Below are 16,093 nucleotides of genomic sequence, written 5' to 3' on the forward strand. Positions count from 1 at the left end.
TTCACATACCCCTGAGATTCTAAATTATTTTATAAATATCTTAGGAGTGTAGGTTTTCTTACAATGTTCCCTTCACCGAAAGCGAGCGATAATTGGCAAAGAATACACATGCACCTTCATAAAGAGATGAGATCTTACTCAAGTCTTGGGATTTGACTTATCAAACCTCGCCCGCTGTAAAGTTATTAACATACGTAGTTACATAGTTTTGCAAACACAAACACAGAAACAACTCCGCGGAATACTTAAGTAAACTTATTCAGCTGAAGATTTCTATCCGCCCTATTAGGTACAGGACTCTAATATGTTCTTAGGACTTGAGAATTGGCAGGCACCGCTCGATCGTAATACGAATTAGTAACTTAATTAATCTAAATTGTAGTAATTTAACAATAATTGCATAAAACTTTTATGTATAATTTGTAATTATAGGCTAAGACTCATTAATTTGACAGATCTGCTTTGTTCGAAGTTTCCAAGCCTTTTTCATCAGTCCATTTTCACTCTCTTAATAATGGTGCTGCTTAAACGTTTTTAATCGTATGTGTGCTACGAGGAATCTACTAGGTTTGTGAATATTCGTTTTTAAGATTTTTATATTATTGAATAAATATAGTTACAACACAAAATTAAACAATATAAAAGGGATATTTTATTAAACTTTTATCAAACGGGCACCGTCGGTCGGCTGACAAACGAAGAATGTTGGATTTTTGTACTGCGATAATATAAGATTTTTCAGATTTCCAACCTCACTTTTTTGTACCTGTGAACAAAGCTTGTTATAATACTTTAAGAAAAATACAATTTGGAGGTAAGTATTTCTTGTTATTATATTATTGGGTGGGATCGTGGACAATGGACTCATTAGTAATGGTAGAGTAGTCGAGACATATATTAGACAGACGTATTCTTCAGTGAAGACCGAGTTATGCCGGCGTCTTAGTGAAGTATAGCAGAAGTTAGACGCAATACGGCATTGAATACTTCTTCGTTTTCATCTGCCGAGAAACACTAGATTACTGTGCAACTGACAGTTACTTCAGCAACATCACTAGTATAGTGTTTTTCGGCAACAAATTTACAGAGTCTGTGCAATGTCTACAAAAAATACTTTACATGCTCTGTATTTATTTCACTGTGCCGTAAATGTGAACATCTGTTTGTTTTATGTTGACAAGCCACGTTTTAATATAAATTGCTATAAGTAAATACAACTTCACCTCATCAATGTCCAGCTTCACAAACTACCCGCTTGTGCGACAGCGACTAACATTTATGGGCAGTTTACTTTAAAACTGGATCGTAATATAAATTTATATGCTAGGTTTATGAGACTTAAAACTTTCAAAATTTTGTGTAAATCTGAAATTATTTAGATAGGTACAAGAAATCCATGTGATATAATATTTGTTATATCTACCCATATTTCGAGACTAATCAACTATAGTGCAAAAATGACTTACAATTACAATTATTAGTCAAATTAAACATCGACTAACTAATTTTCGAACTCTAGATCGATCAGTTCATTTTGTCAGTCTCTGTGGTTCATACCAGAGCAATAGCGCATCCCCCGAAGCCACCGCCAGTCATCCTCGCGCCATACACGCCAGTAGCTCCTCTCAGGATGTTGACCAACTGATCCAGTTCGGGACACGACACCTCCATTAACTTGCTTAGGGAGTCGTGCGATTGGTAGAATAACTCGCCAGTCTAAAAAATAATAAAGTAGTGTAACCGAAGATAGTCCGGTTTCTAACAAGGCCCACCATTTGTGTTTGGTATTTTTTTTTGTGGTAATGCAAAAACTTACTACGATTTTGTTATAAGTATTTTTTGATTATTAAATTGAATATTAGTTGATAATATATTGCAATTTAGTCAAACGTTTTTCTTTATATTTTTACTTGAAACAATTTTATGAAGATCTTAAAAATTAGCTAGACCTAGGCTCGCGGCTCCGCCGGCATAAACTTGTTTTCCGGGATAAAAGTTTCACTTTATATATTCCCAGGATAATAGGATCCTATATTTAATTGACACTTCTAGCAATACATCGATGAAAACTATACTCAATTCTATATAGAATATTACCGACGATAATTCTAAAAACTGTTGTTTTGGCTGCCGTTGCTCTATAAAGACGTTCTTCAAAATCTATGATATACAGAAATCAGTCTTTAAATTATTATTATAAATGTATGATTTTGGCGTGAGTGAAGTGGATCACCTAATGATGGGTGACTGATTACAACTGCACAAAACAACTGATCTAAAGGAATAGTCGTTGCGTTTCCGAGCTTCACTAAAACAATATTACCAGAGCAACGGGGATATTGAACCCATTACACTAGTTATCAATATAATTTGATGCCAGTATAAACCTAGAAGCTTTCTACATTTGTTGGATTTTGTATAGATCCTGTTGAATAAAACTTGATTTTATTTCTTACTCTTTTAAAGTCCTTTTTGCCAAGAATCTTTCCCACTTCTTCCGTCCTGCTTATTTCCTCGATGACGTGTTGGGCTCGTTTAATTACCAGCTCGTCACATCCAAGCCGTTTTAGTACTAAAACATAAACAAGATTGAATTCAAACAACCTTAGAAATAAATATCTGTGCTAAACTGTCGTCAGAATAATAGCGGTACAAAACAACGAAAACTTTTTCCAAATATGAAACTTATGTCATATTTCTAACTTCTAAAAGAAATCTCGTGTATTTGTTTAAGTATTTGATGGCCGAATGATTCTACACTACGTATATTAGCTGGTATTGAGGATATTGTTACAATGAAAAATGATATGATATATAAATTCTAAATTAATGGACAATATATTTACGTGTAATTTACGTAGAATCTTTTGATAGGATTAAATTAATTTAATATGCTAAGCTTGTATGTTTAGCGTTTCTCGCACATCATTATTGTTTTAGATATTAATATCTAATTTATTGCACTTTTCCGTATTTAATTATTTTTAACTTCCTCATTCTTTATCTATTTTATGAGAGTTATTTACTCTTAACCCGCCAACCCTAGGTATAGTATAATCCATGGAGGTCTAACAGATCTAAGCTATTATATTTAATTAGGAATATATTATGACATCAGAGATAAAGAAACAGTCTTTAAATCGAATCAAATACACGATATACAAGGTGTTGTTTTGCATCCCCGCCATATTTGAGGAGTCCATTGTAATGAGTACACATAATCATCTAATAATACAATGTAAGTACCTAATACCTCAAACTGGAATCCGAATATGTGATTAAATTATTTTACGATGATTTAGCATTAAGGTGGTAGCTCAAGGTCCATTTTCATACATTTTGTTTCGGCTTTAATCTGGGTAACTAAACAAGTATTGGCAAGTAAAGAATTTAAATTCACGTCTAGTTAGTGATTAGTTCTCGCAGTTGAAGAAAAATGTAAAAATAATTAATAATCATGGATATTTCTGCCTTTAAAATTTCGTCATATTAAATTTTAAAGGCCGAAATATCCATGATTATTAATTATTTTACATTTTCTTCAACTGCGAGAACTAATCACTAACTAGACGTGAATTTAAATTCTTTACTTGCCAATACTTGTTTAGTTACCCAGATTAAAGCCGAAACAAAATGTATGAAAATGGACCTTGAGCTACCACCTTAACCCCAACGAACGTCGAAATAGGACCCCACGGCAACGCGAATAGCTCATACACACACGGACGGCACCAGCTGTTTGTAATCGACACGACTAGTCGCCGGCGGCCACAGCTTGCGTCAAAGCACTTTGTATGTGTGTGTGCTGTATGGCGCGAAAATCACCGACGCCACACGGGATGGGTTCGGGGTAACTGCCATTACACGTGTGGTTTTATTTTTATTCGATAATTATTTTTTAAAGGTGTAATTTTTTGTACTTATTTTTTCATTGATTCGTGTTTTATAAGAGGAGTATACCAACCTCAGTAAATATGGTGGGGATGCAAATCAACAACTTGGATAGGTACTTACAAAAGGCTATGTCTAGACTCTAGGTCACAGATGTCAACTCTACTTTTTTAAAACATAATATCAAAAAAAAATCTTTTATCCAGTTGAGGTGCAATTTGAGATTTTAATTTTAATTAAAGATCTAATACAGCATTCTTTGACTTATAAATAAAATACAATTATTCATATTGCATATGTCGTTTAAAAAATGCGTAAGTAAGATGTTTATAGTCTCAAGAACGCTTCGGTAAAAGAAAATGCATTACTAGGTTTTTGAAATATTTTGTACCCCGCCCGGTGAGCAACCAATCAACCCACAGTCTATCTTAATGATTAATGTGCATGGCAATAGGGAAATAATTAAATTTTCTACATTAAATTTAGTTACCCGAAAAATATGCAAAATTTCCTTTTTACCTTCCTCATGTTTAATTTAATAAACTACAGCATTTTATATCACGAAGCAATTCGTCATAAAATATCATAAGTTTACTAAGTTATATGTCTCTCGTTTAGTTCCAGTAGAAAGGGCACTGTAGCCAATGTAAATACTTTGCATATGAGACTTAATATCTAGTATATTGACATGAGAAGCGAACGCTGAGAAGCGTAACGAAGTACATTGTAATTCAATGTTGTTACTGTGATGTTACTGGTTACGGTTTGTGACGCTTAAATACCATCAGACAAGCGTCTTACGTATCTTTTTATTTATTTGTATAAAATAATGTGAATATTACTTCAACTGTCTATAGAATCAATCTAAGTGGAACCACAACAAACTTGATGATTCTTTAATATTTTATTGGAAACAAACATTCGTAGAAATATATTTTTAACAATTCTGTATCCAATATAAATAACATTTTCAAAACAAAATATTTGCAATGGTGTTACTTAGCCCTACCCTATTCAAAGAATTGACGTTAATTTTATGTGCTTCAATTCAGTTTTCGAGAAAATCTGATGCGAATATAATCAAATGTTTTAGTTCCAAGTTCGTGTTTGATTTGATTCGCACCGATCATGCTATATAACTACGCCATCAAAGCAATCGTAATCTATGTATACCAATCTATACTATTATGTATAAATCTGAAGAGTTTGTTTGTTTGAACACGCTTATCTCAGGAACTACTAGTTCGAATTTAAAAATTATTATAGTATTCGATAGCTTATTTATAGAGGAAGGCTATATAAAATTATACTATGACCATAAGAGTTTAGCATCAACGACAAATGTTACAAAAGCGGGGAAAATTATTCCTTTTGAGAGTTTCCATTGCATGCGCTGCGTGAATGGTTAAAGTAACGCCACAATCATGAGAGAAACAAAGTCCCCCGCCGCATCTCTCTGCCTATTTGAAGGCAATAAACTCAAAAATCACCCAATGGATTTCTATAAAATTTGGTATGGAGATAGTTTAGCACCCTGAGAAAGACCATAGGCTACTTTCTATTTCAGGAATATACTTATATAGCTGAACTTATATCCCGGTACTGATTCATCTAGTACAATATCTGGATTTTAAACCACAAGCATCTTCTATCAAGGAGGAAGTCCTTTTAAATAACTTTTCTAAACAGTAATGTTCAACTCGGAACAGTATCCAAAAGAATACATGAGTATAAATTATATTGTTCGGATTTATATTTTGTTAATCTAATTACCAACTATGTTTGTCAGAAGATAGAAGGATGATATGAGTGATGTGGAATAATAGGTAAACAAAATAATGTAATAAGCGCTGTCAAATAAACTGAAAACAAACTTTGTTTACCTAAAAGAGATTTGTTTATTTATTAGAAACAACAATAATAATTTTCGTATGTTGCTAATGAAATTTTAATAATAAGTACTAAAAGATACGATCTGATAATACACGTACAATATGTAATGCCGATGGCCTATTGCAAGTAGTCATATTGTTGCGTAAATAACAAATAACCAAACAACGTTTAACAAAAAAATTAAAGCATACTTATTATATAATTTTATTATACGTATATTCTGACATGCTTCCAAATTTACTATAATAATTCTCTCTAAAATTTGAGACCTGCAAGTCTTCGTTTACACTTGAGGTATTCTTAGAATTACTTAAACTTTGACAGCTATTCAAAAATTCTTTCAAACAGGATTATAACAGAAATGAAAGTTGTGTTCATACCTAGAGTTACACCCATAAAAGTCCCAGCACCTAGGGCGTATTCATTAAAGTAGTCCGAGGAAAGAGAACTTCACTAGTTTATTAATTATTTCAACAATAATTATTAACCAAAAAGTAGGTCAGAAACACTCCTACTTGGGACTGACATTGAGTTGGTAGCTGGACAGACTCTCACATATGAGAGAGCTACTGAATTGGTAGATACATTTTTATTACCTTCAATGTCATCTCGTTTGGCTCCTCGTAGTGAAGGCAAGCCTAGCTTATCAGCTGCCTCTTGACACTGGGCTCGTCGTTGTGGATACTCGCTGCCTGTCAGTTGATGCTTCACGTTTGAGTTGATTACTAGCAGAGCCACATCATCAGTCTCCAGAGGCACTTGCTCTGCTTCTAATGATCTAAAACAGCAGTTCTTTCTTGTATGAAACAAGTTAATAAATGGTAATAAGTATTTTGTGTGTATTGTTACGTACAGGCTGTGGTATTTAATTTTTGGTAGTAATACGATTGTTTTTACGTCTAGGAAAATAGTCTAAAATCTTATATGTAATAGATCCAGTGAATTACATCACTATTGGACAGTATGTACTTATGCTGTTTCGCAATTTCACATTGTACATGCATTTACATTGTGTACAATGAACGCCAAAAAATCCTCAATTCCAAATTTAACTGCATACAATGTACTTTATTTTAATTAAACTTCTACGTCGAATGTCTCTGTCGGTGTTTTTTGGTGGCACACATTTGCCACGCCAGCGAAAACTACTAAAATTAGTTTTCGCTCGCGGATAACACATATGCATTGGAGTAAATACTTTTTCTAATGTAATTTTTTGATAAATTTAAGAATGGCTGGATACTAATAGACATATCCAAAACGTCCTAACAATATCCAACAGATTCCCAGATAAGCTAGAACTTTTTAGTAGTACTACGTCGCTGGTACCCATACGTATACAAACATAGCATCACACCTTTTTCTTTTTCAGAGACAGGCAGAAGTACACCTCTCCTTACGTCACAGGCCCACGTAATAAAGAAGGATTGTATGGCTATTTGCAGTGCCCAATAACAAACTCCGGATTTACAATAAAACCCAATACCCTATGATCAAACACGGTAAATTAACATCAAATAATTCACAAGCGAACGCCTACAACAAACTTTTGGCATCAAATTATGTGGGTAGATAGCGAAGAAATTTGCCACGTCTGGATTACAATATTTTACACCCTCATATTGTCTTATATATCTTTTAGCAGCTTCGTGTTGTATATGTCGTCCTTAATTAAACGGAATGGAGGACTCTGTGTTAATTTCATGCTTAGGACTAGTTCTTGTCTACCAATCTCACAATAAAATTGCTTTGATCGCTCAAACGATCGTTAGCCAATTAAGGCCACTAACTTTTTTTCGTGATATTTTGCGTAAATTACCTAACACATCGCATTTTATATTAGTTGGTACTTCCTTAGTTTGAATAATAGTGACACTCAAACCGATGATATCAGAATATATAACAACAGTCAACTCTCTCTATTCCTTGCAACCTCTGGCGATTTTAAAATTCCTACTCATGTAGTCACTGGTTTTAGTCTTATTAATGATTAATATATGAAAAGTTTTTATGCTTATGTCGACTTCAATCCAGCAATGTATCCTGAATATATCTAGTCATTAAAAATAAAAAATTGGTCGACAAAATAAATAAAAAAACCCACCTGCAGTCAATAAGTAAGGCGTGCTCCCTTTTGCCCATTGTCACGATGTATTGATCCATTATTCCGCATGGCATTCCAGGAAATTCGTGTTCGGCCTTTTGACACAGCTTAGCTTTTTCAACCAGCCTGAAAATATAATTTACCTTTCGTAGAAATGTTTCCAAAACGCACGTTGAAAAATTGCATACAAAAGGTTTTTGTATGCTTAGAATAAGTCGTTTTATTGGGATTAATGGAGGTTAACACGTAACTGACGATTAAGTCTCTCGATCAATCAAAATTAAATACTCTGAGTAATGTTTTTTTGGGATAATTTAAGCTGATTAGAATTTTGATTGTCACATTCAAATAAAAAAACTTTAAACAGGATTTAGGTTGCCGAACTTATATTCGTCCCGTACTGATCATATGCATGACTATAGCGAAAGTACATTTCTGGATTACTAAGTAATCTATTAGAAGAGTCGAATCTTACCTATTGCAATGGAACAATTTATTTAAACACGATATTTTTACACATAATTTACTATAATATGTATAAATAACTGAAATCAACACCAGTTTGCAATAACGAATTAAGTCCAAATTCTTTGTTATCAGGACACAGTAAAAATATTACCAATATAAAAAAAATTCAAAATTACGCACCCAACTGTCACTCCAGTAAGTCCCTCAAGGAATGTAAATATAGCAACTTCAATAGAAGCGCTACTGGATAAGCCCGCTCCCATGGGAACATCAGACACTATGACAGCGTCGAAACCATCCACCACATCTAAAAAAAACAAACAAACATTGAATTGAACATGATCATGAAGCGGCGATACCCTAGTCAGAAAAGGAACGCACTGCCAAGACGAAAGTCGGCAGTCGTCTGTTGTCGATTCAAATTCTCGTACCTCTGACTTTTCGCAAATTATGTCTGTTAAAGATCTAGAAATATAATTTTTTATGATCACTTCTGCTTACATTTTCTTCAGCGGAAAGACTATCATTAGAGATGGTTTTCCTTTAGAAAAGTCTTCGCATTTCGCTACTGTAAACATTTATTATATGTTTGCCTTCTAGATTGTTAAAAAATAAACACGGCTCATTAGTTGTCAAACAATCAAAGGAACAATAAATATACATGTTTCAATAAATATTTATCTAATTAATTGAAACAAAATCAATATACTATTATATGTAGTGTAAATATTAATATAATGTCTTGAAAACTGAACTTTATTCTTAAAATAATATGAATACGGTAACGCAGTATTAAAAAAACAAATTTTATAAAAGGAAGAAAATGACTGTCGGATGAAGTTTATTATTGAAGATTATAACCGAATTACTTTATTTATTTTATGATACAATTGTATTACATAGCGGCGGTATGTTTGATCTTTATTAGTTTATTATGCTGTAAACAAATGACCGTGGTAACAAAGAAAATACTTTGTAAATACTTTTCAGTGCTCAGCCATTATTTACAGAGCGTCATTATATATGGATCAATGGAAGTGCCACATGAAGGGAAAAGGAACGGCAGTGTTAAATTACTCTAGAGAGGGTACATATACAAACACAGTATCTAACTTTATAAAAAATACATGTTGCTAAATGGAGACGTGTAAATATTTAATGAATTCCACGTTTTAAGAATAAGGCATTTTTAAAAGAAGGGTATTCAACGTGCTTTATACATTTAAGTATTTGCAGGAGCCTTAAGCCATTTTGTAATCTTAATCGTTATGTAACTTTCCGTTTGCCTATAAGATTGTGGTTCCAGAAATCGCTAGTGGTTTCTGAAATGGTTTTTCTTTAATTAAAGTCTCTTACAATTTATAACGTACTTAAGTGAGGCCGCTTTTAACTTAATGTAACAATTTGTCAGCTAGATAGCTTATAAAAACATGTCTCGTTTAACACATAAGGCATGGTAAAGACATGAGAAGTTGCGTATATAATATTATGATGAATATTTTACTTAGATTACATACTTTCAAACAACACGACTTATCAAAGTTCATCATTACCGAGACATAAACGAATCAACAGCACGAAAAAGTCGCAAAACGTTACACAATACGACGCTGGACGCTGGCACAATATTGTAACTTACAAAACCACCATTAATATCCAAATCATTAGTCCTGTCAGTACAAGTTCACAATGTCTGCACGGTGCTTTATTCGCTACATATTGACAATGAAAATGAAGAGAAATCTTGTTTAGTCTAGAGTTGTATATTTTTAAGTACAGTTTGTTTATATTATGATTAGTGATCAGGTATATTCGCAGATACCGCGGTAAATACTACTGATGGACTTAAATAAATACGAAAAGGCCCCTAAAAATACCTATCAAAATATTAAGTCCCTAATAGATGCCATCCCGTAGTAAAATATGCGTATTTTCCCCCTAAATTCGGAGAAAATCCCTAAGTTGTGTACTCTGTTTAGAAAGAAAACAGTCCAGCCCGAACCACCACGCTCAACTAAGAGTAGCAGTTTCTGTGCCGTGTCCGATAGATTTTAATAATACCAGTGGAGAAGGGCAAAATTTTCCCAAAGGGAACCCGACATCACATAATAATATGCATGAATGCGGTCTGCAAATCGTTCTAATGATAATTAGATTTTACATAAATTACGAAAGTGAAGCCGACAGGAATTAGGTTACTATATGAACCCACTACATAATACCTAAATAGTACTCCGAGACCACGAGACGTGAATGTCACGCTCAGCCCGATGCCCTGTGTTGCGAAGCCTTTAGTCATATTTTGCTTAATACGTCAATGTCTAATAATTTAGTTCTGGTTTATAACAGTATTATTGTATTAAAAGACTCTGGTTATCTTTATAACACAAGTTTATATTAATGATGACTATATCTAATATCAATTGATTCACGAAGATAATGTAAAACAGAAATTCACTATCGTACTGTGGTGATTGAAGTATATTGCTTAGCTAATAAATATTTTACTAGCTTTTACTCGCGTCTTTGCCCGCATTAAAGTATTTTCCCGCAATAAAAGTCCCACAGTTTTGGATAAAAATGGTTTATATTTCTTCTCGGCCATAAACCACCTGTTGGTCATCAGAATCCTGTTGAAGTTATTTTTTACGAAATACCGAAGTTTCAATTTGTCCATAACATAAATAGAATTAGGTATTTTAAATCTTGAATTTAGACGAGGCAGTAATTATGTATTTGAACAGAACGCTTTTTATATAGTCACGCCAAAGTATCAACCAGAACCAGGAACGGAGTTCTAGATAAAGTGACGATTGATGAGAAATGGTTTCCCCTCACCAGTCGTCACATTTATGCCGGCCTGATTTAAACCGGAAAATAAAATTTAAAATACAGTTAAAGATTCAAATCATGAATGGTGTAAAAAACCTGGGCTTGCCTAACTGTGTGTCGTGTCCTAGGGCGTCGCGGCGTTATCCCAGGCGTCGGCGCCAGCGTCGCGAAGCAATTCATACAGATTGTCTGCCCGTGACGTGACGGGACCGAGGTGTATGGGCGCCGCGCTCATTTTGTTGAGAGTAGCAATTGCGAAACTTGAAGCCTGTTTTGAGAAAATATGCTAAAGAGCAAAGACAACTTTCATATAAGAAGTCAGCCGAGAAAGCAAAATAAATATCCCATTTTGATTTATCATTGCCGATGTAGCTCAGAAAACCGCAAAGCCTAAATGGAACTGGCCTCACTTTTCGGCTCGTCGGATTGGATTACGTCGGTCGCATGCCTGTCGTGTTTGAGCCAGGATTGTCACGTTGCGGAATACTTACTGACACCACTCATAAGCGTCGTGATACACTATCGTAGAGATGGCAAGACGACTTATGCTCATTTGTAATATAAAAGATCACTATAGCGCACGATGGTCATTCGTTTTAGGATCTTTGGATAAAACCTAACATTGGAACTTATAGGCTAAACAAAACATTTATTTTTAATTCTTAGTTTCGAAAATAACTATAAATGTAATATGGAGCTCATAATTTGTTACTAGGCTGAAACTATAACATTGTGAAATCCTAGTATAAATAGTTTAACAGTAAAATTAATAGTGAATATAGAGCATTTGATAAAGTTGGGATAACGGGTAAGATCGTATCACGCGAAAATCTATGATTATACCATGAATCTATGGTTATTTTTTAGATTTAGCCACATAGGCGGCGATGCCACGCCGTTTGTTTTTGCCAGCCCTATCTAAATATATATAACTCAAAGGTGACTGACTGACATAGTGAGCTATAAACGCACAGCCCAAGCCACTGGACGGATCGGGCTGAAATTTGGCATACAGGTAGATGTTATAACGTAGGCATCCGCTAAGAAAGGATTTTGATTAATTCTACCCCTAAGATAAAATAGCGGATGAAAATTTGTATGGAACTCTGTCAATTTTAAGCCGACGGGCTGAAACTTTGCAAGCATAAAGCTACTATGACGTAGGCATCCTCTAAGAAAGGATTTTGATAAATTGCACCCCTAAGGGGATAAGATAGGGGATGAAAGTTTGTATAAATATTCTTAGATTTTCGACTGATTGAACTGAAATTAAAGATTGGAGCTACTAGGATGAAGACGTTCGCTTAAATAGGATTTTGATAAATTCAACCCCCATGGGGATAACATTAGTTTAAACCTATCAATACCGGGAAAATATGTAGCAAGACTTTTATCATACAGTGGACTTTTATCCCGGAAAACTCCTTCACGCAGGTGAAGCCGCAAGCAAAAGCTACTATACCATATAGCGTATGATGCTACGACCAAGAACATATTTGTCTAATTTGCAGTGAAACAAGAAAGTTGAATTTCGCTCTTTGTAACACTGATACGCGGTTCTACTTGATAATATGGACTTTACAGAACAGCTTTAAGAGCGTTATTTGAACATAGTCGGAACTTATCCTGGATGAAACTTTATCAAAGTGAATGAAAAATTGCAATTCCCGAGCAGAATAGCGTTTTTAAAGTTCTGATTCTAAATTAATGAATTCAATTTTATTGTTTATATTAATTATGTTTGTTTTGTAAAACTAGTAAAGCAGGAGGTGATTTTAGCATAAATTCTCCACGTTGATATGTTGTATACGTTGGTATGGTATGTGTCCGAAATTATATTTACTTATAAAAAACCCATAAAACCTCCTCATATTTATTTAATTCTGATCAGTTCAGCATGCCATTCTGATCGCACAAAGAATATAATCCACGACATAGTCTATCTTTGTGCCAAATTACAATCTAAAATAGTATCTATTGTTGATGCATTTCGTAATAAATTACAGGAACAGTGTACTTACCAGGGAAATTTGCGACTACGCCTTTCACATAGTTGGACCAGCCAGGTTGTTCTGGTTTTAAGGGTGATTTTTTTGTCGACGGGAACTTTGTCTGAAGCTCTTCACCCGTACCAAGCACTGACAGTAAACGGCACTCGTCCGTATTGTTATAACCTCCGACCACCACAGTCAGGAATGGAATAGCCTGTAATTAAGTTTTTTCTACATCTATACAAAGAGTCTTTAAAAAGTTATTCTTTATCTTTTAATGGCGTCTCACCTAACCTAAATACTACACCTAACCTTAATTTAAAACGTTCGGCACCATGGCGTTTACTTAATAATGTATATTTTTGTTTTATAATTAAATCAACACAACGAATCACGCCTGACGGAAATTGTATGTATGTGGAAATATTGTCACATTGTGATTATCTGACTAGGCCGGCGCTGAGCTGAACGGGTTAAAAACTGAAATAGACGTAATGATTAGGAAAATACATTATGAACACTAAGTCCTACAGACCTAAGTCAAATTGTTTGTGCAACATGACCAATGTAACTACTTACGAGATATCATACATAAAACTTTGAATTTCAATTTAAATTGGAATTAGAACATTGCAAAAATCGATTGCTACAGCGTCGACACAAGTCAAAGTGGGCCATGTAGAAGAAACTTGAATAGCCGATTAAGCGACATTTTCAATACACCATCGCAATCGCTTTTTTCGATCTATCTCAAAAATAGACCAATCACAACAAAGTTTTATTAGACATACTTTTAAATGAGTTATTTTGATTGATTCATTCTCTGCATCGGATTGGAGATTGAGACTGGGTTCGTTTATGGTAAACGGCTGTAAATAATAATTATAATCTGGTTTTATTGCCTTGGGGTCGTATTTATATTGCAGTTTGAATGCCGCGCTGCGGTTCTGATTTTGTATCCCGCATCGAACATAATCATATCGGGTTTATCTATTTAATAATAACAAAGTATATAATAAAGCCTCTCTCCGTCCGCTTCTAATGTTAATATTATACTGGATTAGAAATTTTCAATCCCTCCGCTATTATCTTGAGGGATGAGATCAAAATTATGATTGATGAGAATCTGGTTTCGAAGGACCAAAATAATATAACAACATTTTAAGCCTTTCAATACACAAATTATTTAACGAATTTAATATTTTTGTGTTGAAGCAAGATCCCGGTACATGGGCATGTGGGTCACTTTTTCATTCAAAATCAATTTATATTGTTATCAATAATTTGATTTCGCATGTTGCATTAGAAAATTAGACCGCACAATCATATAAAAACTAGCACTAATGTAACATAATCATGACTTAATTTTTAAAATATACTCTCTTTACTAATATAATGCGAAGATAAGAACAACAACCTTTAGTATGTATATTTTTTGCTAAAGTTCTAATATCGGAAATAACAAAATTTCAATACAAAATATTAACAGCGAACGTTTGATTTTCAAATTTCGTACATCAGTTACATTAAACGAGGCTGTCAATAGGTATAGCGTAAAAATATATAATAATATTAGAATGTAAGAAATAACCATCGGCAGAACGAATCCTTCGCAGTAGTCAATGTGCTCTCCGATGAGATTCACGCGGCCAGGCGCGCACGCCGCAACTGTAGGCTGTCGGCCATACGTCGCTATATACTTCTCTCGCGCTTGCTTCACTAATAATGCTTCGCCTTTTGGCACTGCTTCGTTTGACATCTATAAGAAATACTGTTAATGAAATACCGCTTATCTACGCATAAGAAATTCTTTTTTATAGCAGAAGATTGGCGCTTAAGTCAAAAGTGATGTTATCGTAAGTCATTTTTAGAGACAAAAAAATCACCAAAGCCAAAGGTATCGTGCCAGAACATCATGAAGAAAGAATAATTACTAATAAATGTGGATAAAACTTGGACTTCGCTGCCCAACCCGGGATTCAAACCCGAGACCTATGCGCAATAGTCGTACCGCGCACGCTATACAACTGCGCCACTGATCCAGTTAAGAAATTAAGACAATTTTACAAACAATACGTAAATATTAACGATTTTGAATCAATCACCATACCATCGATTTGGTCAAAAATATTAATGGAGTAACAATGAACCTGCTGTAAATTTCTTTGCCATTATCCCTGATATGGGTAGTGGTAATTAATTACCATCACGTGATCTATTGCAGGTTTACCAACCTCCTTATATTCGTGAAACTAACTAACTGTGAAAAGAGATTAACCTAGAAATATCATTGTCAATCATAAATAGTTAAGTCAATACTTCTAATTTATGAACCATGAATGACGGTAAAAATCTAATAAATAATATGTTTCACATAACTTGCATAAATTATATGATTGATATCGTTACCGAGGTACAAACAGATTGATTAACGACTTCGAGTTGAACTATTCATTAATGAAGAGTAAAAATTACCGACTTTTACAGCATCATAATATATTAAAACTACATCTTACTAAACTTAATCCCTGAGAACTAAGTAGGTCAAAATAATATTTAAAGTAGGTATTTTTATAAAACATTCGTACCTTGTCTTAAACTCAATGAAACTGTATATTGATCTTCACTCAAACTCACTTCGACACAATACGGATACGAGCGTACACTGGCATCACAATGAAGCGATAGCAGCAGTTTATTAAACGTTTTGCTAAGCCAAGTACTCAATATCGCCACAATTTAAAACAATTGATATTACGCCGCGGTGACAATCAGTTTCAATTCGAAACAATAATAATCTATTTATGTATGTGTGTATTCAATATAAGAATATATATCATTTGTATGTAGAAGTTGAAATGGTATACGTAATAATAATATGTATTTAATTAAGACACAAATATTATAATTTTGC

The 16,093-nt window shown here is 33.9% G+C and overlaps 1 protein-coding gene across 1 annotated transcript; it reads right to left on the reverse strand.

The window, feature by feature from the left end:
* Nucleotides 1-629: 629 nt before the first annotated feature.
* Nucleotides 630-15,915, reverse strand: LOC115441550 (galactokinase). Its single transcript, XM_030166372.2, has 9 exons — nucleotides 15,768-15,915; nucleotides 14,771-14,938; nucleotides 13,210-13,393; nucleotides 8,537-8,663; nucleotides 7,889-8,014; nucleotides 6,381-6,562; nucleotides 2,457-2,572; nucleotides 1,558-1,716; nucleotides 630-766 (listed from the first exon to the last, which is right to left on the reverse strand). The coding sequence occupies exons 2-9, from the start codon at nucleotides 14,936-14,938 to the stop codon at nucleotides 656-658; spliced, it is 1,173 nt and encodes a 390-aa protein (XP_030022232.1). The 5' UTR covers nucleotides 15,768-15,915; the 3' UTR covers nucleotides 630-655.
* Nucleotides 15,916-16,093: the final 178 nt, after the last annotated feature.

Source organism: Manduca sexta, chromosome 12 (assembly GCF_014839805.1).
Source record: "Manduca sexta isolate Smith_Timp_Sample1 chromosome 12, JHU_Msex_v1.0, whole genome shotgun sequence".
Lineage (NCBI taxonomy): Eukaryota > Metazoa > Arthropoda > Insecta > Lepidoptera > Sphingidae > Manduca > Manduca sexta.